The 26,791-nt window shown below is 41.5% G+C and overlaps 2 protein-coding genes across 2 annotated transcripts; one reads left to right on the top strand and one right to left on the bottom strand.

Annotated features, from left to right (window-relative positions):
• Positions 1-5,692: 5,692 nt before the first annotated feature.
• Positions 5,693-16,178, bottom strand: LOC120730524 (CD81 antigen-like). Its single transcript, XM_040026976.1, has 8 exons — positions 15,964-16,178; positions 14,200-14,314; positions 9,180-9,277; positions 9,004-9,078; positions 8,734-8,847; positions 8,505-8,606; positions 6,492-6,575; positions 5,693-6,375 (listed from the first exon to the last, which is right to left on the bottom strand). Exons 1-8 carry the CDS (start codon positions 16,027-16,029, stop codon positions 6,310-6,312), a joined length of 720 nt encoding a protein of 239 aa, XP_039882910.1. The 5' UTR covers positions 16,030-16,178; the 3' UTR covers positions 5,693-6,309.
• Positions 16,179-16,619: 441 nt separating this feature from the next.
• Positions 16,620-26,126, top strand: kcnc1b (potassium voltage-gated channel, Shaw-related subfamily, member 1b). Its single transcript, XM_040026940.1, is given in 5 exon segments — positions 16,620-18,300; positions 18,302-18,496; positions 21,679-22,594; positions 23,239-23,415; positions 24,532-26,126. Coding segments are annotated over 5 exon segments (1,797 nt in total). The 5' UTR covers positions 16,620-17,931; the 3' UTR covers positions 24,672-26,126.
• Positions 26,127-26,791: the final 665 nt, after the last annotated feature.

Raw genomic sequence — 26,791 nt, 5'->3', positions numbered from 1 at the left:
AGACAGTTGTCAGTGATTCCGAGGAAGAGCGGCAAATGAAAACGAAAGACTTTTTTTTAATTAAACTGAACTTTTGCCTCTGCTTCTGAGGCTCCCCGAGAACACAGAGCAGGTTTTGTAATGTGAATTGCTTTTAAATATCTCTGTTTATGTTGCTTTACGGCTCGATGTTAGTGGAATTTTTTTAGAATTTATTTTAGGATGTCGCAACAATTTATTGATGAGTCAGTCAGTAATTAAAGCATTGGAGCAACTGTTACACTGAATTCTCAGCACAGACCAGAGGTGCTGAGTGACAGAAGTCTACATAGAGGGTACTGACTCAGGGCAGTGCGTGTGTGCGTGTGCGTGTGTGCGTGTGTGCATGTGTGCGTCAGAGAAGCTGATGGTAAGAGCAAGACACCCTTGCTCTGCGTGCTGCCTCATGTATTAGAAACCATCTGTTTGTTTGTGGTAATCTCTGAAACCTATGACTAGAAGAATGAAGACACCCAGACATTAGGAAAGCATAGAAAAAAAAATAGAAACCAGACATTCAGACATGAAGATGCACATATCGGTTGTCATGGCTGCATCATTTCTGCTGTGGTCGTCTCTTTTGTTGGTATTTTTCAGGTCGGAGCAAACTACAGGTCAAATTTTATTTCATTTGTGAATTTTATTTGTAAAGATTGTAAACTCAAGAAAAGTCAGTTTATTGATTGACCATGAAAATAATCTATTATAATCTATTATTTCTTCATTATAAAGTTTTGACCTCAAGTGTTTGGACAGCTCTGCTACTGCAGTTCAATTCTGCCAGGGTCTGTGCATATTTAATGTGAAATGAATAAACTGACACTAGACTGATGTCTCAATTTTAATTTGAGTCGGTTTACATCACTATTCACAGGTGAGACAGGTGATACCTGTAGGTGAGACATAGTCTTTTAAACACCCAAAGCTTCAGTGGAAAAAATATCACAGCTGTCCCAGGGCACACGCTGGACAGGTCACTTATCTATAGCACAGCTAACATTGATAGACAGATAACCATTAACATCTTTGCTCAATTTAGAATCACATGTTAACCCAACCCCAAGTCTTTGGACTGTGGGAGAAAACTGGAGGATGTAAATTTTAACCCAGAACCTTCTTGCTGTGAGTTGACAGTGCAACAATCACCCCACCATGCCACCTGAAAACTGACATGTACATATTAGATAAAGGAAAACTGACTGATGACACGGTTGACTGTGATCGATTATTCTCTTTCGGATCCAGGATGTCCGCATGGGAAGACTTCAGCATCACAACCTGAGAGAGAAACAACCTAAAAAAACTAAAAGCCCAGATTACAGCTGACATCACAAATTTATCAAAGCTTACAGTGCCAAAGCCACTAGAGAGTTTTCTAGATGAATGGTAAATGGCTTATAACGCTTTACTAGTCCCTAAGGACCACAAAGCACTTTACACATCCAGTCATCCACCCATTCACACACACATTCACACACTGGTGATGGCAAGCTACATTGTAGCCACAGCCACCCTGGGGCGCACTGGCAGAGGCGAGGCTGCCAAACACTGGCGCCACCGGGCCCTCTGACCACCACCAGTAGGCAACGGGTGAAGTGTCTTGCCCAAGGACACAACGAACGAGACTGTCCAAGCCGGGGCTTGGACAACCTTCCGATTACAAGGTAAACTTCCAACTCTTGAGCCACGATCGCCCCATTGCAAGCAATATTCTCAACTGGCTCGGTTAAGCACCTGATTTCAGTTTCATCTGCAGCTGACCTGCTGAGGATCAAACTAAAGAGAGAGAGAAAATAATCTATTATAATCTATTATCCAGAAACAAACAAAAGTAACAAGTCTGATTTTTACAGGAAACAAAGAAATAATTATAGTGTGGTCACTTCCCGGATCGATTACTGCAACCCTCTTCTTTTTGGTCTTAGTCAAAAATCTATCCATAAGCTTCAACGTGTCCAGAACTCTGCCGCTCGTATTATCACCAGAACCCCCTCTATGCACCACATCACCCCTGCCCTGCAGCAGCTTCACTGCTTAAATACCGCATCAATTTCAAGATACTTTTGTACACCTTCAAGGCTATCCATCATCTCTCGCCTTCATACCTCTCTGACCTGGTTCAAGTCACCATTCCTTCTCGGTGTCTCAGATCCTCCTCCTCTCTTTCTCTTCCCATCCCTGTCCCCCGGCTAGCCACCATGGGGCGCAGGGCTTTCTGTTGCTCTGCCCCTCGTCTTTGGAACTCCCTTCCTCCTGAGATAAGGAACATCACTTCCCTCCCTCTTTTTAAGTCCAGACTAAAAACTCACCTATTCACATTAGCCTGTTCTACATACATTTTTCCATCCTGCTACTTTGAAATATTGTATTTATTTGCTAAACATTGTAACGTGTTTGTGTACAGTGTCTTTGAGTGTTTTGAAAGGCGCTTTCTTAAATAAAATTTATTATTATTATTATTATTATTAACATAACAACATTAAAAGAATGCTGTAAAAAATTAAAGACATAAAAAGGCATGCTAACACACTCCATAATATGTCTTATGTCCCAAAACATGCAGTGTACTTCTGATGTATGAAGGGGAAAGGTTTGATTGTTTTTCTGCAAAATTACCAGGAAATTAGGCTGTACTTAAATTTACTTACAGTATAATTATTTATTTTTTCCTATGGAAAATTGACTTGTTTACTCCCTTATTCTAGTGTATCTATTTCAAATAAAACACACTAAAATTGCCTTTCAATTAAAGTTGGATTACACCCTTGGTTGCAGGCCGTATTATAAAGTGTTAGCTTTATCTGTGAGATCTGTCACAAATGCCCAGGTTTTTGAGTTTCTGTGATGAATTATGATACATTTTAGTTTGAAGGATCATTTGTGTTGTGTTTGCTCCTTTTGTATAACGGGTTGTCTTGTTTATATTTTACCTTTATCTTCCAATTGTCTTTGTGTACCTTGGTTAAGTGGTATTTAGTTTATCCACTTTTGTGGGGGTTTTTTTGTCTTTCTGTGCTTCCTGTGTGAAGTTGTTCTTGTGGGAAGTTACTCCCCTTTCATTTGTGTCCATCTAATTTTCATGATTAGCTTCAACTGTCCTCCCACCTATTTCCTATCTCCTCATTAGCTGGCATGCGTGTGCATACATTGTCTGAGTCTTCCCTTGTTCTTCGTTGCATCAACCTGCATGGTTGGGTGTTTCCTTGTTCTGTTTCCCCCCCAGATATTCCTAGTTTTCAGAGTACTTGCTCCTGTTTAACTGCACTTTGTATTTTTGTTCAAGAGTTCAACATTAAAAGTCCTTTTTTGAGTTTATGTTCCGTCTCCTGAGTCCAGCGTTCTAGTTCATATCATGCCTCTCAGCCGTACCTTGACAATAATTGGTCACCTCACTAAAAAGTAAAAACTTTCAACGTCCTTTAAGACACACACACACACTCAAACTGTCCATTTAAAGAGAGCCCAGGGTCTGCTGGAGCATTTAAACCTGAGTGACACAAGAAGGAGGTGTGAAGGTTGTAGGCGTGGATGATTTTTCTCCAGGTGAAAGTTAATCTAATTTGCTTGCCAAACCTCAGTGCTGATTCAAACATCCAGCCAAAATGTGAATAATGGCCGCTGATTACACCCATGTGTGGTAACTGAACATCCCAGAGCAAACCCATGGGCATTGCTGTGCTTCTGTCACAGCTTCCACTCCTCTGGCTTTCCATGAAATTTTGGGTGCAAACGTCAGGAAGCAGTTTTCAATCAGCCACAAGATCATTAATGAGATCAAAGTTTGATTTTTTATTTTTTTTAACAGGAAATGCAGCTTCCACATATTGTATCCTCCACTCTGACTGTAACGCGCGGTTATCTAAATATTATTGCATTGGTTTTTCTTTCAACTTGGAACCAAAGTACACGCCCTCAAGCAACAGACCAAAGTCAGGCCAAATGTGTGGGCTTGCACATAACAACACACGATGATATGATAACAGAAATCAAAGAACAACATGCCAGAGATTGTCAACCAGCAAAATGTAGGTTTAAAAACATGTGAGATGAGCACAAATGCTGCGTTCTCTGATGAGAAAGCAGCCAGAGCAAACATGTGTACCGGGTGTGTCTGCCAAAGGGCCAGAAAGACAAGTCAGTTCACTTTTTAACTGAAGTGACTCTGCTGCTGCTGCTGAGGGTGGTGGTGGTGGTGGTGGGGGTGGGGGGGTGGGGGGTGGTGCTGAGTGAGCAAGAAGCTAACAGTGCCACCCGGTGGTGACTCGCATCAAAAACGGCAGGCCTGTGAGCAGGTTTGAAACAAGGCGGCAATCAAGAAGAAACTTAAAGAGCGAGATGGTTCAACAGAGCGGACTCCTTAATGTTGAACAGAGAGCTCACGCACGGCATGTTCTATACTGAAAAGCTCACAGTGTAGAAACTGGATGTTTTTATGAAGATGTGGATTCACATGGACAACCTGGACATGGCTCAAAGATGGAAACTGTTTAAAAAATGTCCGAGTTGCATATTTTTCCTCCTGGATAATTATTAATAATAAAAATAATAATAAATTTTTATTTATATAGCATCTTTCGAGACATACTCAGAAAGTGCTGCACATAAGATAACAAATAATAAAAAGGTAAAAGAACAGTGGACTCGGTAGTTGTTTTGCCTGTTTTATATTGTCTGTTAATTTATGATGGAGAGAGTTCCAGAGTCTCAGGGCCACAGCGGCAAAAGCTCTGTCAACCTTAATTCTCATCTTAGTCTGTTTTATAGCAAGTGAGCCCTGATCAGATGACCTCAGGGACTTGCTAGGGACATAGGGCTGTAGCAGATCGGAGATGTAGGGTGGTGCCAGTCCACGCAAGCCTCTGAATGTCAAGACCAGGATCTTAAAATGTACTCTAAATTCAACAGGAAGCCAACAGTGATGCAGCAGTGATGAATGTAGTGGCTGCCTGGTAGGAAATAAGAACTGAGATATTACCAAATGAGAGTAATAAGATTAACTTTAGTTAAAAGAAGATGGTTTTTGACCTGCTGTGATTTAAATTTGGAAGTGTGGCTCTGCTCTGGGACCTTGCTCCTTATTCCACAAGCATTAGCAAATCCTTAGTCAGGGAGAGCTCGACAAGGATTCAGACACAATGTAGTAAGGAGGAGCTGGGTTGCCAAGTGGCTTCCAGAGGCTAAAGTGACTTAAATACTACATCTTTTATGAGACTTGCTCATAGAAACTATTTTGGAAGTGCGTGCTATCACTGAGATTAGCACAACCAGTCACACGGAGTGGCAGCTATCTGCCATGACCGGTTGGGCGTGACGGGAGGGAGATAGAACAAAAGACAGAAACGACAGATGTGTTTCTCTTTTGTTAAATGTTGTTATTTTTGTTTTTAATTTAACTAATGGGAAGCAATGTGAGAAAATCCCCAAGACATAAGAAAGCACTTCAACCTATAGATCACAAGCAATGATGCAAGAAAGCAAGCCCCTGAGGGCCAAAAGCCAGTGCACTCCCACTGCCAGCCCGAGCCTGGGTAAGTGAGGAGGATCGCGTCAGGTAAGCCATAAATCTTTGCCAAGTCAAATATGTGAATAAGAAAGTTAATCCTCTGTGACAACACCTAAAGGGAGTAGTCAAAAACGAAAAAAGAAAAGAATAAAAGACAAAGATGAAGACGAATCAATGGTACAAGAGAGTTAGCATAATTTATTACAGTTATTAAAACCGGTTATGAGCGAAGATATTGATGTTTTATCCTATTTTTTTTAAAGAAAGGTGTTTAGCAAGTTCAAGTAGGAAGAAACACACAGCGGACTGAAAACATACTCGTCGATTCTTTTTTTGCTATTTGAGCAAAACAGAATATTTCCTTCAACTATTGAAAGCCTGCCACTTAAATTACTATCACACTGAAGCAAGATGCAACAATCAATCAGGGAATACACTAACTCCTGTCATGAACATATGAGAAGTATATGTACAATTTATACATCTGTAAAAACAGAATTAATGACTGACAGATAAATATTTCACAACAAATTGTATGTATAAAAGATTTATAATGAAGACATTTTCCATGATAAATAAGGAAAATCTCACTGCTAGAAACTACGATACTGTCTAAATAGTTAGTGAAGACAGATCTTAAAAACAGCTTTCAATTCTCTAGAAAATAAAACAAATGCAGAAATATCCATCTTTTGACTTAAGCATGAAGAAGTGGAGCCGATGCACAGAAACACACAACAAAATGATTCCAATACAGGATGGTGCGGCTCTTGCTGCCCGTTGCACTGCTAGTATACTCCGGGGCTATTGCGGATCCCGCAGCAGAGCACCATGGTGAAGATCATCTCAAAGATCTAAATGTGAAAGATGAAAGCAGTTTAATTCAAAGGGAGTATTCCAGTACCTGCAATGTTATCACAGCTGATGAAAGCAGAGATTTAGACAAATGCATTTTCAATCTAATACCCACCATGATGACAGCAACGACCAAGGCGGCCAGACCGATGACGTAGAGCTTCTCAGAGAAGAGCTCGATCAGTTTATAATGACAGCTCTGACAGGGAGAAAGAGGGAAAATAAGGAATGCTGACCACGCCACAGTAATGAATGAGAATGCCCTTCACTCTGCACACATACTGTTACGGCTCACTAATAACTGAGAGCAGAGCCTGCAGTCAAAACAAGGTGGAGAATATCCGCTTGTTCTGATCAGTTTTCTGAATGGTGAATTAAATGATTTCTGAAAGCAATGTTCATATTAACAGTTATAAGAGGATACAAGTCATTGTTAATGGTATCACCAAGTTTGGTCATTTACTAAATATGATGAGGTGTATCCTTGCATGTGTCATGTCAGAATCCCCAAACTCTTTTTAAAATCACGATGACAAGTAATTGTCAAAGAATAAAAATCTGACATTTTAGCCTTATTTTACTGTGTTTTTCTATTCGTGCATCTGTGTATGCTTTCACTGCACCGGCACTGTGTATGGGATCATTGCCATGCTGAAAAATGAAGCCCTTGCCAATCAGACGTTTTTCATACGATATTAAAGTCTGATTCTACTTTTCTGTGTTCGGAATTTCAGCAATTCAAGATTTCCAACACCACTAACTGAAATGATGCCTCCACTGTGTTTTATCGATTGGTTGTAGACACTCACTGACGCTGATTTTAACCCAAGGTTTCAAATGTTTTCATTCATCACTTCATTTGACCTGTTGCTACTGATTTCCAGTCCAGTTTGTGTGTATTTTGGCATACCTCAGCCTTTGCTCGCTCTTTCACTTCCTTAGGGAAAACAGGAATAATTGGCTAAGAATGGCCTCTTGACAGCCATTCTTCCACTCAGACCATCTCTGATGACGATTCAGGGAACAGTGCATGGGTCAACTGAAGAGCCAGATGCATCTAGTCTTTGCTGAATGTTTTTTCCTGTTTCTTAAGGTCGTGGCTCAGATACTGTTTATCTGCTATAGATAAACAAACTTTTCTAGGCCTGTCACTTCTTTTGTTCTCCAATTGTTCACTCTCCTCAAATCTTTAAGGACACACACAGCACACAGTGCTGAAATATGCTAAGTTTTTAACAAACATTTTTTTAAGTCACCATGTTGGTGCAAAAGTGCAACTTTATGCCTGTCAAACTGTGTTTTTTGTAAATTTAACGAAAGAAATGGGAACAACTTTGTGTTTTTATGACAGACTGACAGCAACAGTGGCTAAAGAGGCAATTCAATATTGATTCTTTGCTAAGTTGTCTGTTATGTGTAGCAATAACACTGATTTGTTCCTTGAGCCTGAGAGGTGTCTTAAGAATATTGCAAACTTGTTATACCTGAAATTTCTTAACATTAACATTTTCTGTCTAATGCGACCGCACTGCAGTCACTGAAAAACCAACAAAATACCTGCAAATCTACAAAACTACAGGAAAAAAAACGTGAATCCTACATAGTAATGAGAGCTAATCAGCTCTGCAACACTTGCTTGGTTTCAGTCCAGCTGTCCCTTAGGGAGATATCACTGCAAATTAAGACAAATCCTAAAGGGAGTGGTCTCTCCAGAGTGACAGTCCATGATGAGTAAGGAATTACTGAATGATGTGAGCACACATGTGATTCATTTGCTGTGGCCTTCACGGGACTAAATGTATTTTAAATGTACTTGAACATATTACATTTGGGACATGTAGCAACCCAGTTCCTTAGTAATACTTTACAGTGATTTTTTTTAATATTACAAAAATATAATAAACAAGCTTACATTGGTATTAATGTTGTTAGTAGTATTATTACTACTAATACTTGTTTGTGTGTTAATTTATTTCGATCATGGAAACAATATACAAAGTTCATTAAGCAAAGAAAAGAAGAAAAAAAATGCTTTACAAAATAAAGCTAATACATTTCAATATTGTTTCACCTGTTTTTAGTTACATATTGAAAAGGAGTGGGAAGACAACAAAAGATTTGTGCGTACCTGAGATCTCAACTGAAAATCCTCTGGAGACTTTGTAGGACATAAGGTGGTGGCAAGTTGTAAAAAGAGAGCCGTGTCGTCTCCTTTACCGCAGCAGTCGAGCTGAACAAGAAAGAAAACACAGGAACATGAAGTCAACAATATTTCTGTACCCTGTCATTTCAGAAACAAAGCAGCAGGGCCAAAAAAAAAAAGAAAGTGATGATTTTTTCCCCCCATCATTTCGTACCGTTTTGTGGAAGACATCCAACACCTTGATGGCGCTGTCTTTACTGGCAGACCCAGACACATCCATAGCCTTGATGTACGCAGAGTCGTAGAAATTGATCAGTTCTTTGGAGATCTGTGAATAATCAGGAGTGGGGATGGGGTGTTTAAAAGACACAGCAACAAACAGAGACGATTCACTAGAGGTGCAGAGAAGGAACATCAACGCAGACATCAAACATGCTGTGAACCGTGACTGTGTGTGTGTGTGTGTGTGTGTGTGTGTGCTTACAGTGTCCCTGTTCATGAAACCCCAGATTGCTGCAGCCACTTCACAGGCAAATAGGATCACCAAAAAGAAGAAGAACTACAAATCAAAGATATTTATTTTAACTTCAGTGACTCCAAAGATTAAAATACTTTATTTGGAAAAAAAAGTGTCACTTGTGGATAAAACGGTATACTCACTGTGCCCAGAAGGCACTGAGATTCCTGAATGGCACCATAACATCCAAGGAAGCCCACAAGCATCATAACAGCTCCCACAGCTATCAGTATGTACACACCTGTAAACGCACAGTGAGCAGGAAACTGTCCATCAACGGCTTAAAGACATTTGATTTATCATAGCGACAGCGCATCATCAGCACCACTAGAGGGCAGCAGTGTTAGACCTGCAAGTTCCCACTGCTCGCTAGTCCACTGCTCATTGTTTGGGTTTTGACTTCCTGATGACTCTGTGGAATTAAACTGTTGACATCCTGAAGGTAAGATTCCAGATCCTGACTAAGAGAGGCAGAGATGACTGCGTGCTTTCCTTAGGGGAGGAAATTCCCTTGAGACACCCTCAACCCCCCTCTGTACTGACCTCTGACCTGGACCATTATACTTCCCCAGGAAACAGAAGGACAGACACTCACTGACACCCACCCACAAATGTACACACATTTTTTTTATTTGCAATTTAAACTGGCATTATGTGTAAAAATATATATTTTAAATGTAAATGGCACATAGCCATAATGGAGGCACTCCACACTAGCAGAAAGTCAATGGATGGTAATAAAGCTCCAGTTACAGCAGAGGCCCAGTTTGTGTTTTCTGCAGCTTAAAGGAAAAAACAATGTGTGGGTGCTAAAAATCTGTTTTGCATTATCGGTGTAGGATTATATAAAAAGTAAATTTACTTGAAATGCAATAAAGTCTCCTTCAGAATTACTGTGCCCTCTAATCTCTTCTCTTGTATACATGAGTTGCTTTACTTATTGGTGATAATATGAAACCAGTAATTTGACGTCGGTTGCCTCACATGAAGCCAAGTGTAATTGCTTTATTTACTGTTAGAGTCTCTAAAGGAAATTGACTGTGTTTTATAGATTCAGCATTTGCGTTGTAGGAAAAAATTTCATGTGCAGCATCAGTCATGTGGAGTTGTCTCCTAGCAGGCGTTGCATTCAACTACACCCAGCATGAAAGCTGTGCTGTAAGCACTGTGCGTACTCGCTTTCTACCACTTTTGTGGAGATCTCCTATTAAATGGCAGCATATTTGTGTTACACCAGGAAATTTGCCCACGCAAAAGAAACACACATACAAAAAAAGGATAACTGCTATCAGTTTTCTCCAGAGGCATCACGAGAAGGGTGCGGGTGGACACCGCTCAAACACACAAAAAAAATCTTAATGAAAACAAATTATCAGCATGAATAAAAAGCTAGAAGATATAACATTCCTGACAAACTGCAATTTGTTTGATAATAATCTCATGATATCCATCCAACGAGCTATAACTTTAAGAATCCTTTTAGAGATTTTCTGCTATTTTATAGTTTTCTTATTTCTTCTGTAGCTCGGGTTTAGATTTCAGAACATGATATTGGATAATACAACATTGTAGGCACAATAAGCAAGAAATTCTCATGATACTAAACCATTCATTCATTTTCTTTCACTTATTTTATTCAGAGAGCCTATCCCAGCTCTCACAGGGTGAGCGGTGGGGTTAGGCCCTGGGCAGGTTGCCAGTATGTTGCAGTGTTAACACAGAGACAGGCATGTGTTTGGACTGTGGGAAGGCACATGCAGAAAAGTTCCAGCCTGGATTCACTCCCATGACTTTCTTGCTGTAAGGTGGCAGAACTAACCACCGCACCACCTAATATTACACCAGTACTTCCCAAAGTACCCAAAGTAATCTCACCTTTTAAATCCCCAAGAGTACAGAAGATCTCATATTACGAGATGATGTCCAAAGACTAGACTCCTGAACCATGTTAGAGGGGAGTGAAACGATATCTTCAACTATGTAATTCACAAAGCATAAAAGACTCCATATAAAGGGAAAAAATTCAAACTAGGAATATGAAAATCAGTCACAGCCCTTTCTATCCTACATTTACAAACTTCAGAGGGCAGCTGCTAAAGTTAGAGCTGCTGGACTAAACTAGCAGCGTGCAGTGTACCGCTACTTTTACATAAGATGTGAAGGGGGTCTTCTAGCGGTGCTTTTAGTGGGAAATGGTTCGGGAACAGTCTGTTTCTGGCTTTTCTATTCTTGTGTGCATAAAAAAACAAAGCACACCGATCCTCTAATGCGGAGCAGTCTAAAAAGGGGACAGACAGTAAGTGACTCCGACTCTGTTGCATCTGCAGGTCTCCAACGCCTCACACTGTACCTCATTTATCACGCAGAACTATCTCCCATCCTTAGATCTGCGCTCTCTCTGTGTCGACTCACTACCCCTCCTTTTTCGTTCTCTTTTGTCGCGCTGTGAAACGGCTACCAGGGCCAGTAACCCGGCAATGCGGCAAAGCAGGCATTATTTCCACTGCCTTCCATTACTATGACAACACCTTTTGAAGCTTGAAGGCTATTGAGACTTTAAGGGAGACAGGCGATTTTAAACCCCCGGGGTAGTTCATTTATTTCTTGTCTCAGAGTGTAATCTCCCCAAGTGGTGGTGGTGGGGTGGGCGCCAGCTAAAAGCCCCACTTGCTCGTCTCATCCAGTATTTAAAAAGGGAAAAGTCAGGAGCAAGACAACGGAGACGAAGCCTGTTATACAGCATGTCAGTGGAGAAATTATGTGAGGAGGGTTAGTTGTTTAAAAAAAGATCTATTTGGCTTTTCTCTTGTTATTTCAACGACTTTAAAACAAAAAGGGCAGACAAAAGAGACACACAAGGACTTTTCCCATTTTTCTAACCGAAGTGGCTTGTTTGAATCAGAGGTTGAACCGAAAGCCTGCATCAGGACCTAAGTGTAAGATAAATAAGGATTATTATGAACATTGAAATCACGCAAGCTACTCTAAAAAGTCCAAGAAAAGGGGGAGTTGCAAATGAACATAACAGATCCAATTTAAAATGAAAAAGTGGACCACCCAAAGAGCTTTATACAGCATGCTGATATATCAGGGGCAGTTTGGGGGTTTGAATCACTGGGCTACAGAGGTGAGAATAGTGCAGTTAAAAATACAAGGAAATGTATCTACTTCCTGCCACTGAAAATAGTGGTCTAATTGGTTGGCTCCTCTCTCATTGTAATTGTACTGTCAAATATGGTGATTTATTATGAAGCCGAACATGGGGGCATGTATAAAGACAGCTGGCACTTTTAGAGTTCACAACATTGTGTAAACCTTCTGGGTTTAGTCAGCTCTTGGCTAGCCTTATATGCTTTTATCCCTTGTTTTCCAGTCCTGGCTGTAATCTCATATTTACATACAGACATGAGAGGGGGAATTAATTCTTATCTGCTTCTAAGAGCCTCATTAAGCATGTTTTGTAGAAATGTACAGTACGAGGAGTTGTAACACTACCCAGACCAGACTACTGTCAGCTGCCACAAGTAATGGGTTCAAGCTCTGGTGAAGAGGCAGGATGGTGTGTATTTTCAGTCTTACATAAATACCACTTTGGTGTGCCAGCATGCTAAAAACATCCATTCCAAACTCTAATTTGAGGGATAATGTGCAGATGTACAAGGTTTTTTTGAATTATGTAAGGGCGTATGTCTAAGGGACAGGGGAGGAAAAAAGAAGAAGCAGTCTCTTGATCTTGCCTGGGTGGGCCCCACTTGCTGCCCTGCCTTTAAAATCACGAGTGTGTCTCGCCTCTATAAAAAGCACGGCCCGCCTTTGCTCCGTATACTTACTGAGGAGTAAGTATGGGAGTGCAGCAGGGGCCCAAATGTAAATTAATGGGCTCACTAGAGTTCACCACCACAACAAACCAAGATCACGGACCGTTGACATTTTTAAATTGTATCATGTATTGTAGGTTTCATGGCCAACCTTAGGACTTCTGAGGGCAGTGAAGGAGACGTGCTTGCAACCCATAACCTTAGTTCATGTCGTGGGCATGATACAACACAAAGGTTAAAAAATGCAAAACATGTGCAGTTACAGAGATGGAGCTGCGGTTCAGTAGTGCAGAACTCCTGAATTTTCCTGAGGATCAAATACTTTAAAGTGTGAACAACAGAAGGCTCATGATCGCTTCAGCTGCGCTCTTAGACCACTTTCTCAAAGCCAGCATGTGTTTAAACATCTGTCTGAAGCATCTGGCCTCTCTCTTGAAAGAACATCAAGGCTGGGACTTTTTCCATAAACTGAATCAGAGATGTTCTCCTGCATGTGCCTTACAGCATGTGGACTGAGGTGTAGCTCCTGGCCCTGCCGCTTTTAATTCATGCTGCGGATGTACGCAAGTCCTGTTTCCTGGTCTTCTTAGAGGTCATGTCACGCCTACTATTTCCAAAATAACTGGATGTCACTCACAGCTCACCATGAAGCACGTGAGTTAAATTTGATCACTTTGTTAAATGTAAACTTTCCATCATGATAAGGATGAAAAACGAGGGCAGAGCAGTTTCCTTAGGGACTCCTCACCTTACAGGAGCTGGATAAAAGAACAACAAATATGAAGTAAAGTATCCTTAAAATAGAAACCTGACTCTGAATGAGAGGGTGGTATGAGCTATAATGTAAGAATCCGTAGATGCCAAAATGAGGCCACTTCACTCTGTGAATATTTAGCTTTGAAACATAAAATATTAACAGCTTTCCCAACATTAAATCTGGGCACAATCTCCCTGTGGTGTTAAAGCCACCTCAAAACTGGTCTAAGAATAGTCTACTTGTGGTAAAAGTTTTGAAGACCAACTCAAAACTATGATTTCCATGAGCTCTGTGTGTGTTAGGGAGGGGTGTATTTCAGGACAGTTGGTGGCTCGCAAATGTTTTCTGGTCCCACCCAAAAAAAATTAATCCCCAACACCTGCCCAATTTTTTTTTAATACTCCTTAACAATAAAGTTCACATTTTTTTAATTTCTTCCCCTTTAAAAACATAATTACACATACTTTTCTTTTTTTTTCACATTTTCTCCTGGTTGTCCACACCTCTCCTCTAGCAGCTCTCCTTGCCCCACTACACACAGTCCTGAGGACCAGTTCACTATTATTCAAATTATTGGTGTATACTCACTGATATAGAAGGTGCCCGGTGCCTGCTGATCATCAAACTGAAGAATGAGGAGGTTGCTGGTCTGACTGTCGTGGCGTAGCCACAGAGCCACTCCTAAGATCACACCTCCGGCCAGCTGTCCCAGAAAGAAACAAAAAAAGGTTTTTAATTGTTTTGTTTCATATTTTTTGGTCACTTTGATGAATCCTTTATGAGGATCAGACCCACCTAAGTGTCTGAAATGAAAGTGAAAAGGAAGCATGAATATTAAAATCATCCTGTAGTTTTTAAATTTTAAAGACTTTTTAGAAAAGACCCATCAGCATGTTTTACATGTGACAGCACCGTGACATCTAAGACAACATGAAACCTGACTTTCGGGAGATCAAATCCACACCAAAGCCTTTCTGCTAATATCTCTGTGTGTGTGTGTGTGTGTGTGTGACCTGTCCCCCTGTCATTTAAGAAAAGAAAGGACATCCTGACACCTCAGTGACCCACGACACAGACATGTCCACGCAGCATTGTTTAAAATCGACTCAACTTCAACTCCCTGATCTCTCTTCTAAATTATGTATCTGATGAAGCAAAAGTATATTGACAAGTGTCATCATAGAACAGCTAAAGTGCATGTAGCTCCTGTTATTGTTCACATGCCCGTGTTTATATCTGCACTTTTCTTTTCATTTCTTTTTTGTTTTTTTTGGCCATGGCTGAAATCCATTGTTCTCAGCAAACAGGAAACGGAATCCTCAGCGTGAAAATAGCAAAATGAGGAAGAAGGGGCTTAGCGCTTTTACAATGACAGTGAGGCCAGCAGAGGAAACACTCAATCAAGCGCAGCATGTCCAGGATATGGGCATTCTGTTCGTCCTAAAAACAAAAACACACTTTAAACAGGCAAACCAAATGGAAATCTAAAAACACCCCACGCAAATGGTCGATTCTGCACTTAAAATGTATATCTATAGTTTGCAGTGATGTACTGATGTACCCACATTAGGCTGTTTAACTACTGCGGCTTGTCCCATATTACTGAAGCAAGGAAAAAAGGGACTGCCTTGAGAAGAGCTCAGTTTACAGGGTGAATGTACTAAAATGATCATTTAGATGTGAAATTTCACACAGTGCAGTCTGAGCACTATGTTTAGGAATTAAGGAATTTGGGAATTACTCTAGGAAAAGGAAACAGTCGGAGGGAAACACCTATTCCCATCACCTAAAAGTTTTTCAGTCTCTTTTTAAACTGAAATCTTTTTTTTTTTTTTTTGTCTGGAGTTCACAGTTAAGGTGAGCACTAGTTAAATCAACGGTGGACCTGAAGTACAGATGATGAGTGACAGGCAGAGGCAAAAAAAAGAGTACAATTCCGGTAAAAAAGACTGGGAGGGGGGGAAGAGACACCAGCCAGCCTGGAGGGCTTTTACCTCCCGGCTCTTTCACTCACTTTTCCCCGTTTGCTCAGTCAGGCTGAAAAGAAGTTGATGAAGGTTGGGAGAGCATTTTTAGCTCCTGCCAAGAGTTTGTGCGCTGTGCCTGTGTGGATGGATGGATGCTGCCCTTCTCCCTAAGAGGGAGCAGCTTAATTTGTAGAGCAGTTCAGTAGGGAAACTCCTCTGTGCTTATCTTTTCGAAATTATATGGTCTTCACAGATGTGTAAAAATGCAGCTGTTAAATCAGTTAAACAGAAAACGAGAGAAACAACAGAAGAAGAAGCAGAGGAAGTCTACGTTACTCAAATAAATTTAGAACTAAAAGGAGAACAAAAAATATGGTCGACTCACCCAGAAAATAAAATTAAAGAAGAATAACATATATTTAATGCATTTCGTACAGCCCGTAACAGCCATGTTTCCAGGTCTTGTCAGCTCGTCCTTACGCCCAAATCAAACAAGTTGTGAGAGTGAGAGGAGTCTACTTCCCAGGATCACACAGTCACTGCCGGGGGGAGGGGGGGCTCAGTTTGTTCGGCCAGCTGGGCTGGAAGGACTCATACAGCTAACTCGTCCTTTATAATCAAGAGTGAAAACCGAGACGGGAGGACTGCCCACCAAGTGAACTGGACAGGAGGTGGCCGAGTGAATAACAAGTTGCCCATCTACCCGAGTGAGCAAGTAAAAAACCCAATGATTTCATAAAATGTGAACACACTAGGGAGTATTCCAGATTTAAGAAAGAACGAACGAAAGAAAGAACAGTTTTCAAAGCAACTTAAATCAACTAAATCACATATTCAAAACAGCTTTAAAAAACACTATAAAGCTATAAAATTGGCATTTTTAGAAATATCTCATTGTTTGTTTTTGTTTTGTTACTTACTTTTTTAGTTAGATTATGGAGCAATTCTGCCAACTTTAATTATTATGTTTTTTAATGTTTGAAGTGATTCGGACCATAAAATTTCCTTGCTTTGAGCAGTCGCGCCCTCTGCTGGCGAATTAAACACGATCCTCATCGACTAATTATTTAGGCGCGCTGTGCAGCACGCAGACTTGCGCAAATCTTGAATCTTCTCCGCTCTTTGTGTTCATATCTGAGCTCTCAGCTCTTGTCTGAACTTGTCTGCAAACCACGAAGCTTTACCGTCTTCTAATAGTGTTTTTATGCTACGAGCAGATGTGCGCGTTCATGGCTTCAGGGTCACACCTTCTCCAGCCAGCTGTGCGTGAAGATGATGAAGACCTTCCCTAGCAGCATCCGGACTGTTAGAGGCGCTAACCCAGCATTTACCCTCCGGGCGACGACGTTCAGCGAGCAGCAGGAGGAGGAGGAGGACAAGTAAAACTGAGCAAGGATGATTATTTGAGCATCCTTACAGTAATTGGGGGATTTGACAGCGTGTTTTTAATAAACGCAGGGCTCTCCACTGGGCATGCTCCATCTGTGCTGAGAGAAGAGCTGTGCTCGGTGAGAATAACTGGCAGTTTGGGCGTTTTTCTTCTTCTTTTTTCTTCTTCTTGGGGGAGGTTTGTCGCCCTCTCATCTTTGATTTTCTTTATCAGCAGTGCAGGGAACGGGGTGGTCCTCCCATCAAAAAGAGCGATGGATGTGTTCTTCTCAGCGATGCATGAACGGCAGTGAAGTCTGTGAGCGAGGAAGCATCTCAGCGCTGAGACAAAGACCTGCTGCTTAGTGGCGGCGTGTCGTTAAATTCAGGAAGGGAGCGGGAGTGTGAAGGAGGTGAGTCTGTAGGCAGCAACAGAAGGACTGAGCAGCTCCATCAGGAGCTTTCCACCCAGCACCACTACCATCATCATCACCGCAGTCACCTTGCTGTGAAAGTCATAAACCTTCCTCAGGGCTGATCTCATCAACTGTCGCATCCTAGTGAGTTTAAAGAGCTGGATTTATTCTGTCGGCGTTTTCCCTCTCTTTATATATCTCTCTCGACATCTTGGATTTATCGATGATGTGACGTCCATTCTTAATGTGATGCCATTGGCTACATTGGGTTTTGGATTCGGTTTCTCTACCTTCCAGCGAGCTTGGCAGCCCTGAGCGTTTTTGATCCTCCAGCTGAATGAATGAATGAATGGATGCTTGCAGAAAATTCAGGGTTTAGAGGGGGATGCGTGTCAGACTGCCCCGATTTCTTTCACAGCTGCTGAGAAAAGGACTGGTTGCTTTGTGAGCTGCTTTCCTTATGTAATTGTTTCCGTCACCCTGATCACTCCTGTGCATGGTCTGCACTGTGCGCCTAGACTTACCTTTGCGATGAAGGGAACTTATTGGAGAAATGCCTAAGGGACGCGATGGGCCTGAGCGACGACAAGGATCGCATTGTGATAAACGTGGGAGGGATCAGACATCAGACATACCGCAGCACCCTGCGCACTCTACCTGGCACTCGCTTGTCCTGGCTGGCCGAGCCTGATGCGCCCAACCACTTTGACTATGATGCCAAGATCGAGGAATTTTTCTTCGACCGCCACCCTGGCGTTTTTGCACATATCCTTAATTACTACAGGACAGGTAAACTGCACTGCCCGGCCGATGTCTGCGGGCCGCTCTATGAGGAGGAACTGGCCTTCTGGGGGATTGATGAAACAGACGTGGAGCCATGCTGCTGGATGACCTATCGCCAGCACCGGGAGGCAGAAGAGGCCCTTGATAGTTTCAGCGGGGGGGGGCCTGTTAGACCTGGGGAATGATGATCAGGAGCCAGACCAGGAGCATGCTGAGGATGATGTGGATGAAATGACGAGAAGGCTGGCTCAGGGAGACTCTCCTGATACCAGGAATGGGAGCCTGTGGAGTCGGTGGCAGAAACGGGTTTGGGCTCTGTTTGAGGACCCTTACTCCTCTAAATATGCAAGGGTGAGTCACTTTTAAAAATGTCCTTGTGTCATTGTTTTTCTTAAATTAAATTAAAGTATATATTATGTATGTTATGCAAAAATGCTAAAAATGTTCTGGTGTTGTTGTCATGATGCATTCAAAGTAATACACTTGTTAATTGGTCCTCTTCTGCTCCTTGATGGTGAAACAAAGGCGTTTGGTGGTGGGCTTTTGTAGAAAGGGCTTTTGATGACCTTGAAATTGCTCTTCTGAGGGTCCCCACAGCAGGTCGATGAGAGTGCATGAGGGAGAAAGAGGAGGAGAGGGGGGAAATGAACCAACTTCATGTAGAAGAACCATTTGCATGAAAATCATCACTTCTGTCCTCCTCTTATCTTGTTGGAGAAGATGAAGAAACTCATTTTGAATCTCACAGGTCTTTAGATAGATATTTCCACAACACGGGGATCCCAGGGCAGGCTGGCTTTTTTGGTTAAATAGGTCAGCTGCACATTAGGAAACCAGATCTTTGGCATCACCACATTTTCTTTCTGTGGCAGACCTCCAGACAAAATTAGGTTGCTGTTAGGGGTGACATTTTTAGTCTTTGTCATGGGCACTTTTCCATCAGGGTGTAATACTTGCCATTGGTGACAAGGACAACTTTACACTTTTTTTTTAAAATATATTTGTAATTTTTTTTGGACCATGAGCCCCTAAAACGATTGCTGTGCTGCATGCTGCTTTAACAGCTGCTGTTGTAGCTGTAGTAATTAGTTATCAGGCACCAATCCAGACAGAGTAAACTGCATTGACTTGTTCTCACTCTTCCAGAAAGCATTATGGAATCAGTGCCACCCCCCACCCGTCACATACACACTTCTAAATTTGATTTTCTTCACACAGGAAAGATTCCCCCAGCAGAAGCTCAGCTGTGTCCTACATTTAACAACAAGCATGACAAAAGCAGAGCAGGGATCGACTCCACAAAGACAGGCAGAAAGATTAATTAGAAGTGAGCCTCAGAGTTAATTACTGACTCTATTCACAGTAGATACATCAGTGGAAAAACCCTTGCCACTGCACAGCACAGTAGACCCATGGTTTTCTGGCAACAGTGAGAATTAGCCAATAAGGAGCAAACAATCGTCACTTGTTGCCCTTCCTCCAGGCCACACTGTTCCTAACTGTCACACAGACACATAATTTAGGAGGCAGTCTGATGAGACACAGCGTTTGTTTAACAGTTCGAAGGGTGGGATGTTCAGAGGGTTGAGCGAGCCTGCTTGTTAGGAGGCATCAGGGGCAAAGCAGCTCAAATTATGAGGCTTTATCGCACTGGAGTTTGTATGGTAGTGGCAGCAGTGGTGACTTGCCTCAAATAAGGATTGTTTTCATAATTGTTTTTTAATTTTCTGTGTCAAAGTAGAGAAAAAAAAAACATGGTTAGTGCAACTCCCAAAAATTCAAATCACAATGACATTTAGATTACAGTCGCCTAAAACACAGCAAGCCAGCAGGTGTCGATTATGACTCCAACGTGTGCAGTTGGTTGAAGTCATTGTTTTGCAGCGTGGTGGTACTGTGCTCTATTACTGTCTAAGGAGTACTTGTTTCTTTTTTCGTGCAGCACATAGTGGAGAGGGGGTGGACAAAAACAACAACATTATGCAATTTGATAAAAACACCACCACTTATTAACGCCTTGAAACTTGGCAAAAAACTCCTCTTACATCATATCTGCAAAAGCTGAACGTTATTATCTCGACCACTGCGTGTTTATTAAAGTCGCCTCACTATTCGATTGCCTGCAAATGCTAAGTGCTCCATGTTCCTTTTGAATGCGTAAATGCTAAATATTTTACGCCAAATTTGTGTTACATAACAGCGTGTAGATCCACATTGTGAACTGGGATGTTGTCTCTCTGAACAAAGAGGACAGCTCTGCTGACAGGAGTTGGTGCTTCTGCAGTCAACACAGCTTCCCTCTGGACCATCATGCTAAGATGGAAGGAAGGCAGGCATTCATAAGGAGCAGTGATTTCCTCAGCACGGGGCAATGAATTGCCACTGATGAGACATGATGATGAAGGCCTGTTTTCCATCTTCTTCTTATTATTATATTGTGCTGCATCGCCTGTCTTAGTGGCCCACTTTGAATGAGACCGACCGACAAGTACAGATCATTCCCCTCTCTCAGAGGACTTCATGCCCAGACCGGCCCTTTTCCAACTTAGTCATTCATTATTCCTCCCTGCTACTTAACAAGACTGTGCATTAGTTTGAAAGGTACAGCAGGGCCTCATTTAAGGAAGGTTTTATGCATGAGTCGATTGCTATTGATCCAACATTTGCAATTCATAGGATCATTAAGCAGATATTTGCTCTTCCTGTGCACTTCTCTGTCCATCTTTTTTCCTCTGATTGAACTTAGATTACTGTTTACTGTTGTTGTTTTTCCCCCCTACAGTAAAGAGCATGAACAATAACACATGCTGTAAACCAACCAGTAGTGCATGAGGACAGGGCTGGGATCGATACCCAGGGGACAGCACTGTATCTGTTACACCCATGTAGTATGGAAGAATAACAGAACCTAAATGTAAAGAAATTTGATCAGCTAATCAATACTAGGGGGTGAAGTACTTTTTTTTTCCCATTAAGGGAAATTATGGCTTCACATAAAAGTCTGTCCTCAGCTCAGTGAGCCTCTCAGCTCACCGTCATTCCCAAGAGCTTGATGATGTGGACAGTATGACCTTGTGTAAGGGAAGACCTGCTGTGGTGATGGAGCTAAAGGGAAGAGCCCCAGCTAAATTTAGTCCAGTGGGTTGACACTAGTGTCCTGTCTGCTGCTACTGCTGCTACAGGCGCTTAATAATTATATATGTACCATACCCTTGAAAATGCCACAACCTTGATATACAGCAGATGGATGAGAAGGAAGAACAGCAAGCTTGCATTAATTGTCCCTGTTGCAGCGGCGCTTCAGATTCAAGACACACATCAGAGAGGAGTGCAGCTGGGGTGTTATTGCCACTGTCAAACTAGATGCCACTGTCTGAGATAGAAGATTAAATTGCATTGTGTCTTACTAAGAATGGCTGCTAGGCCGTCAAGCTTGATTACACTGCATGTATTAGTGTGCTCATTCTCCTTTCTGTCCTTCTCCTCTTCCTTCTTTCCTTTCTTTTTCTGCCCCCTAAATATTTCTTGCTCAGTGGGTGGCTCTGGCTTCGCTGTTCTTTATTCTGGTGTCCATCACCACCTTCTGTTTGGAGACCCACGAAGCCTTCAATCCCATCATCAACCGCACGGAATGGGACGTGGTGGACAATGAGACAGTGATGAACACCTACCAGGAGACTGAGACCGCCATCTATCTCACCTACATCGAAGGTGTCTGTGTGGTGTGGTTCACGTTTGAATTTCTAATGCGAATAACTTTCTGCCCAAACAAATTTGACTTCATTCGAAATGCGCTGAACATCATCGACTTTGTGGCCATCCTTCCCTTCTACCTGGAGGTGGGCCTAAGCGGCCTCTCCTCCAAAGCAGCTAAGGATGTGCTGGGTTTCCTGAGAGTGGTCCGCTTTGTGCGGATCCTGCGTATCTTCAAGCTGACCCGTCACTTTGTTGGGCTGAGGGTGCTGGGCCACACGCTGAGAGCCAGCACCAATGAGTTCCTGCTCCTCATCATCTTCCTCGCTCTCGGTGTCCTCATCTTCGCCACTATGATCTACTACGCTGAACGGATTGGAGCTAATCCCAACGACCCAAGAGCCAGCGAGCACACGCACTTCAAGAACATCCCGATTGGATTCTGGTGGGCTGTAGTGACCATGACGACCCTGGGCTATGGAGACATGTACCCTCAGACGACCTCCGGTATGCTGGTTGGAGCTCTGTGCGCCTTGGCAGGTGTGCTGACCATCGCCATGCCCGTCCCCGTGATTGTCAACAACTTTGGAATGTATTACTCGCTGGCGATGGCAAAACAGAAACTACCAAAGAAAAAAAACAGGCATATCCCTCGGGCACCCCAACCAGGCTCTCCTAACTTCTGCAAAACAAGCATCAGCTCCCAGCATCAGAGCCCCATTGCCAATGACGATGTTTTCGAGATAAAGTTTCAAGGTAAGAAACGAGCGTGACATACTTTCTGATAAATGAGTTGTCTCATTTCTATTCATCCTATTTCTATTGTGCTGTTTCACTGTTCGTCTGTTCCCACACTTCAATCAGCTTATGATTCAGGCACGAGATTAAACAAAACGAGTTCTCCGCTCATAACAAATCAATAAAATATGTAATGAAAAGCATATTTGACTGGATAGGCGAATAGAGAGATTCAGCAGACTGTGAGTAATCTTGCTATTGATTTTGCACTCCTTAATGCAGTGATTCACTCCTCCTCTCTCTTAAAACTAACCGGATGCATGTATTTGTAAGATTAAGAAAAGTGCAAGTAGTTTGATGTCCCCCACCCCACCCTTGGTGTCGTTACAGCGAAGATATGTTGACCTTTGATTCAGTTTGCGCTCATAAATCTCCAAGCTTCAATAACAAAGCTTCAAACAGAGCTTCCGCAAAGGAGTGGAAGGTAAACAGCAGTTATGCAGACAGCATTATTGAACGAGTTTATCCCAGTGTGAATTAAGGTAGCAGAATATCAAAACACAACTACATATTCAAATATGTAGTGCTTGAATTAAATAAACAGCCTGTACAGAAAAATCTGATTGTTTGTTTGTTCGTTTTAATTTTTGGTTTCTTTTAAGATTCTAAACTGAACGGTGAGGCAGCTAACGCAGCTCTGGCCAATGAAGATTGCCCTCATATAGACCAGGCCATATCTCCGGAGGAAATCTTCAGCCCCAGCGAGAGAGAGCGACCCTGCTTCCTGGTCACCACTACTACTGAACGCCCCAACCACACAGGGGGCAGAGTGAGGAGGGGTACGTACAGTAACAGCCAATCACAGGCCCCCCTGAGACACTGACACCCTGTAGACCATATAGGCAGGACAAGCCCCCTTTTTTGCCTCTTTGCTGAGAGTTACACCTCAGTTTTTACACAGGCTCTCTCTCTCACACACACACACATACACACACACTCACAGAGACACAGGCACAGTTACACACACACATGCACACAACAACAAACCTCTTTATTACAGCTATCATACATGTTCACAGCAGCTGCTTCTCCTCAGTCATCCTGCTGGGATTTGTATATATTCCGATTCACTAAAACATGTTAAGATCAAGCACAATCACCACAAATGTCCAGAGTAATTGTCCACATCTACATACTATATTTTTTGATACGTGCATAATGTAATACCCCTATTTATTTACAAGTAAGAAAACTATTTTCGAGATTTATATGATCTAGAATGTGTTGTCTTATCTGCCTAAGAAAGTATTTACGTGTTACGCGTGTACCATGTATGTATATGTGTTTTAATGATAAATACCATGCGGAATCCTGACTTTTGAGAACATTGCTCTTGATCATAACGGTGCATGAAGTGTCTTGCTGATGGGTGCTATCAGTATGGTGAAGGAGCACAACACAGATGGATGACAGCTAATATCAGATGTTATTATTAAGAAGACAAGACAAAATTGAAATTTACAGATTTCTATACTTTAATAACGGGGATCGCCCCTTTGTTTTTGTTTTGCTTTTAAATTTTCTATTAATGATAAATCAAAACATTCCTCTAAGAACGTCCTGTAAGTCTCCAGCTGTGTGCAGAAAACGGCATACAGTGTGATATTCTACCTGTAGCTGACAAAACATTCCCTGCCTGAGGTGCCTACCTTTCTTGACTTTTTAAGTGTTATACTCCAAACCATTCCAGTACCACCCGGTGCATGCTGTTGTACTCCTAATGCACTCAATGCATGGAGAATAATAATGTGTCTCACGTCTGTGTTGACCTGTTTCTTTGGAGTCAAAAACAAGAAAGCAACAGGTGTAGTATAACCAGTGAGGAACACCAAAACACTTTGTCGTGGATTCAGTGCTGCAGTGTACTCAGAACGTTCTCTGTTTTTCAACTGAAGGTTATGAAAAGCCTTGGAGCCTTAACAGCATGTCTGGCATGAGCGGGGATGCCTCTGGAGTGTCCTCAGTGTCCGCCCTGCCCTGCAGCCCACCCTGTCTAATGCAGCACTCACATTCTCCCATCCCATCCATTATGTAGCATGGTTGAGTAGCAGATACAATGCCATTGGAAGGCCAGTCCACACTTCTTATATTTCCTGTCAGATTTTGCTTTCACACTTGCCTTCACACCTGCTTTTGTTTCTTTTTCTTTTAAAATTATTATTATTTTATGTTTATTTTTCTGGAAAATTGTATCTTAACTGTGCTTATACTCAAGCTTCCCAAGTGTTCTCCTTGGGTGTGTCATCATATCATAGACTAGAAAACATTGGCACATGCCACTCTGCATGGGTCACCTCAGTTGCAGACAAAGCACCGTTCTACTTCTTACCACAGGCTAACCACACTCTTTTCCTTGTGTTTACATCATTGCCTGTTGCTCTGTTGCTTTTGATCTCTCATTCTCTTCTGCCAATAACTTATCTCATTTGCTTTTTTGGTTTTGGTTTTTTTGTTTTTCAACAACTTTTTTTGTGAAATAAATTTTCATAAGATGTAACCCCTGCCAATAATATGCTGGACATTAATTATACAAGGCTTTTAAAACATATCCAAAAGCTGTTAAGGGAACTTCTCTTAAGTGCTTTGTACGTTGCAAAGTAGAGACGTCATTCTGAAAGTGCAGTCCAGATAATGTTACCCGAGTGGCCATTAGAAAAAAAAAAATGAACATACAGTTCATGATGTCCGATGCAATATGGAGATGATGACAATTCCTATGATGCCAGTGATGAATACATCTAATGTCAACAGAACTAAAACTGTTCATTTGCATGAACTGCATGAGAAATTATGTTCAACAAGAAGCTAACTGTATCGCAATTACCTGTAAGGAGAAAAAAAAAAGGTTTTCTTTCAAAAGCTTCATAAGCTTTGTCATTTTTATGCATTTTGAAACAGCTTTACAAGAGACTCAGTCATAGCAGAGGTTTTTATGTAGCCACCATTCTTTGCCTTTCCCCAAATTCATATATTTATTTTCTTGTATTTATTTGACTGGGGCCTCCAACAGAAAAAAAAATTGCGTGATTTAACTTGAACAATCTGTCATAAAGCCAACTAATGCTGTTATGAGCATAAATAGTTTTTATACAAATATATTTACTGGTAGTTACAAGTTTTTAAAGGGTATCAGTAGACTGCCACCACGTCTATACCGCTGTGCTGCTAAATTAAGGCAGAACTCATGAATTACGAAACAACGGTGCCTTCATACTTGGAGAGGCAAAGTAAAAGCGAGTAATAAATTGACATGATATTAACATAAGTGCTCCCAGTGTAGCATCATTACACTTTATTCCATGCTCATAACAGTGTAACAAAAGCTTTATTTCTAACCTTGTAGGTGAACCTTGTACCTTTTGCACCACCCTCGTTCCCTTAATCACAGTTTAAAAAAAAAAATAGCCCTCTTGGATATTGTTGTTACACCACTGAACACATACTAGGACTGAACCTTTAGTAGGGATACATAGCACCAAGCAAAAAAAAAGAAAAAAAAAGAAGCACTAAAAGAAGAAAACCTTAAAAAATCACTTATTAGTCCCCACGTCTTTTGTATAATAAAGCACAAAATATAAGTAAAGGGGACAAGGCAACTCCACAAAGCAAAAATATATTGAGTTAGGATCAGTTGGAGATGTCACGATGACTCGTGCAGTATGTATGTCTATTGATTTAAAACATCAATACTGTTACGGTTACATGTATTGATACTGTCCCAATAATTATGCACAAATTTTTCAGGGCACTTTAACAAATTTCTTCTTTTTTTTTTTTTCCTCTTTATTTTTTGTTTTGTTGACCAATCAGAAATGTTCATTTCTAGAAGAAGATAGGCAAATTATAGCAACTAGTTTTTGTTTTTATTCTGAATGAGCAGAGTTTTACATTTTTTGAGTCATGTCTCTTGTGGTATTTAAGTGATGTTATATATTTAAAAAACAAAAAAACAACAACAACAACTTGTTAAGATTTGATGTGAAGAGATGCAGGTGAATTATATGCTCATGCAATTCAAGTGGAGGGGTGGGAAGGAAAAAAAAAAGTACAGTGAGACATAGCATGGGCTGTGGGTTTACTTGGGGAAAGGTAAATGCATGTATTTTACATTTATGCAAAAGAAAAGTATTCAAATAAAAATATGTAAATATAAGT

Source organism: Simochromis diagramma, unplaced genomic scaffold (assembly GCF_900408965.1).
Source record: "Simochromis diagramma unplaced genomic scaffold, fSimDia1.1 OVJJ01000293.1, whole genome shotgun sequence".
NCBI classification, from domain to species: Eukaryota; Metazoa; Chordata; class Actinopteri; order Cichliformes; family Cichlidae; genus Simochromis; species Simochromis diagramma.
Note: the sequence above shows the minus strand (reverse complement) of the source record. Positions and strands in the feature narration are given on the sequence as shown.

Coding starts and splice junctions, on each gene's coding strand:
- LOC120730524 (XM_040026976.1), bottom strand. CDS start 16,029: ATGGCTGTTACGGGCTGTACGAAATGCATTAAATATATGTTATTCTTC. Junction 9,278..14,199: donor ACCGGGCACCTTCTATATCA/GTGAGTATACAC, acceptor GTGCGTTTACAG/GTGTGTACATACTGATAGCT. Junction 8,848..9,003: donor GTTTCATGAACAGGGACACT/GTAAGCACACAC, acceptor GATTATTCACAG/ATCTCCAAAGAACTGATCAA.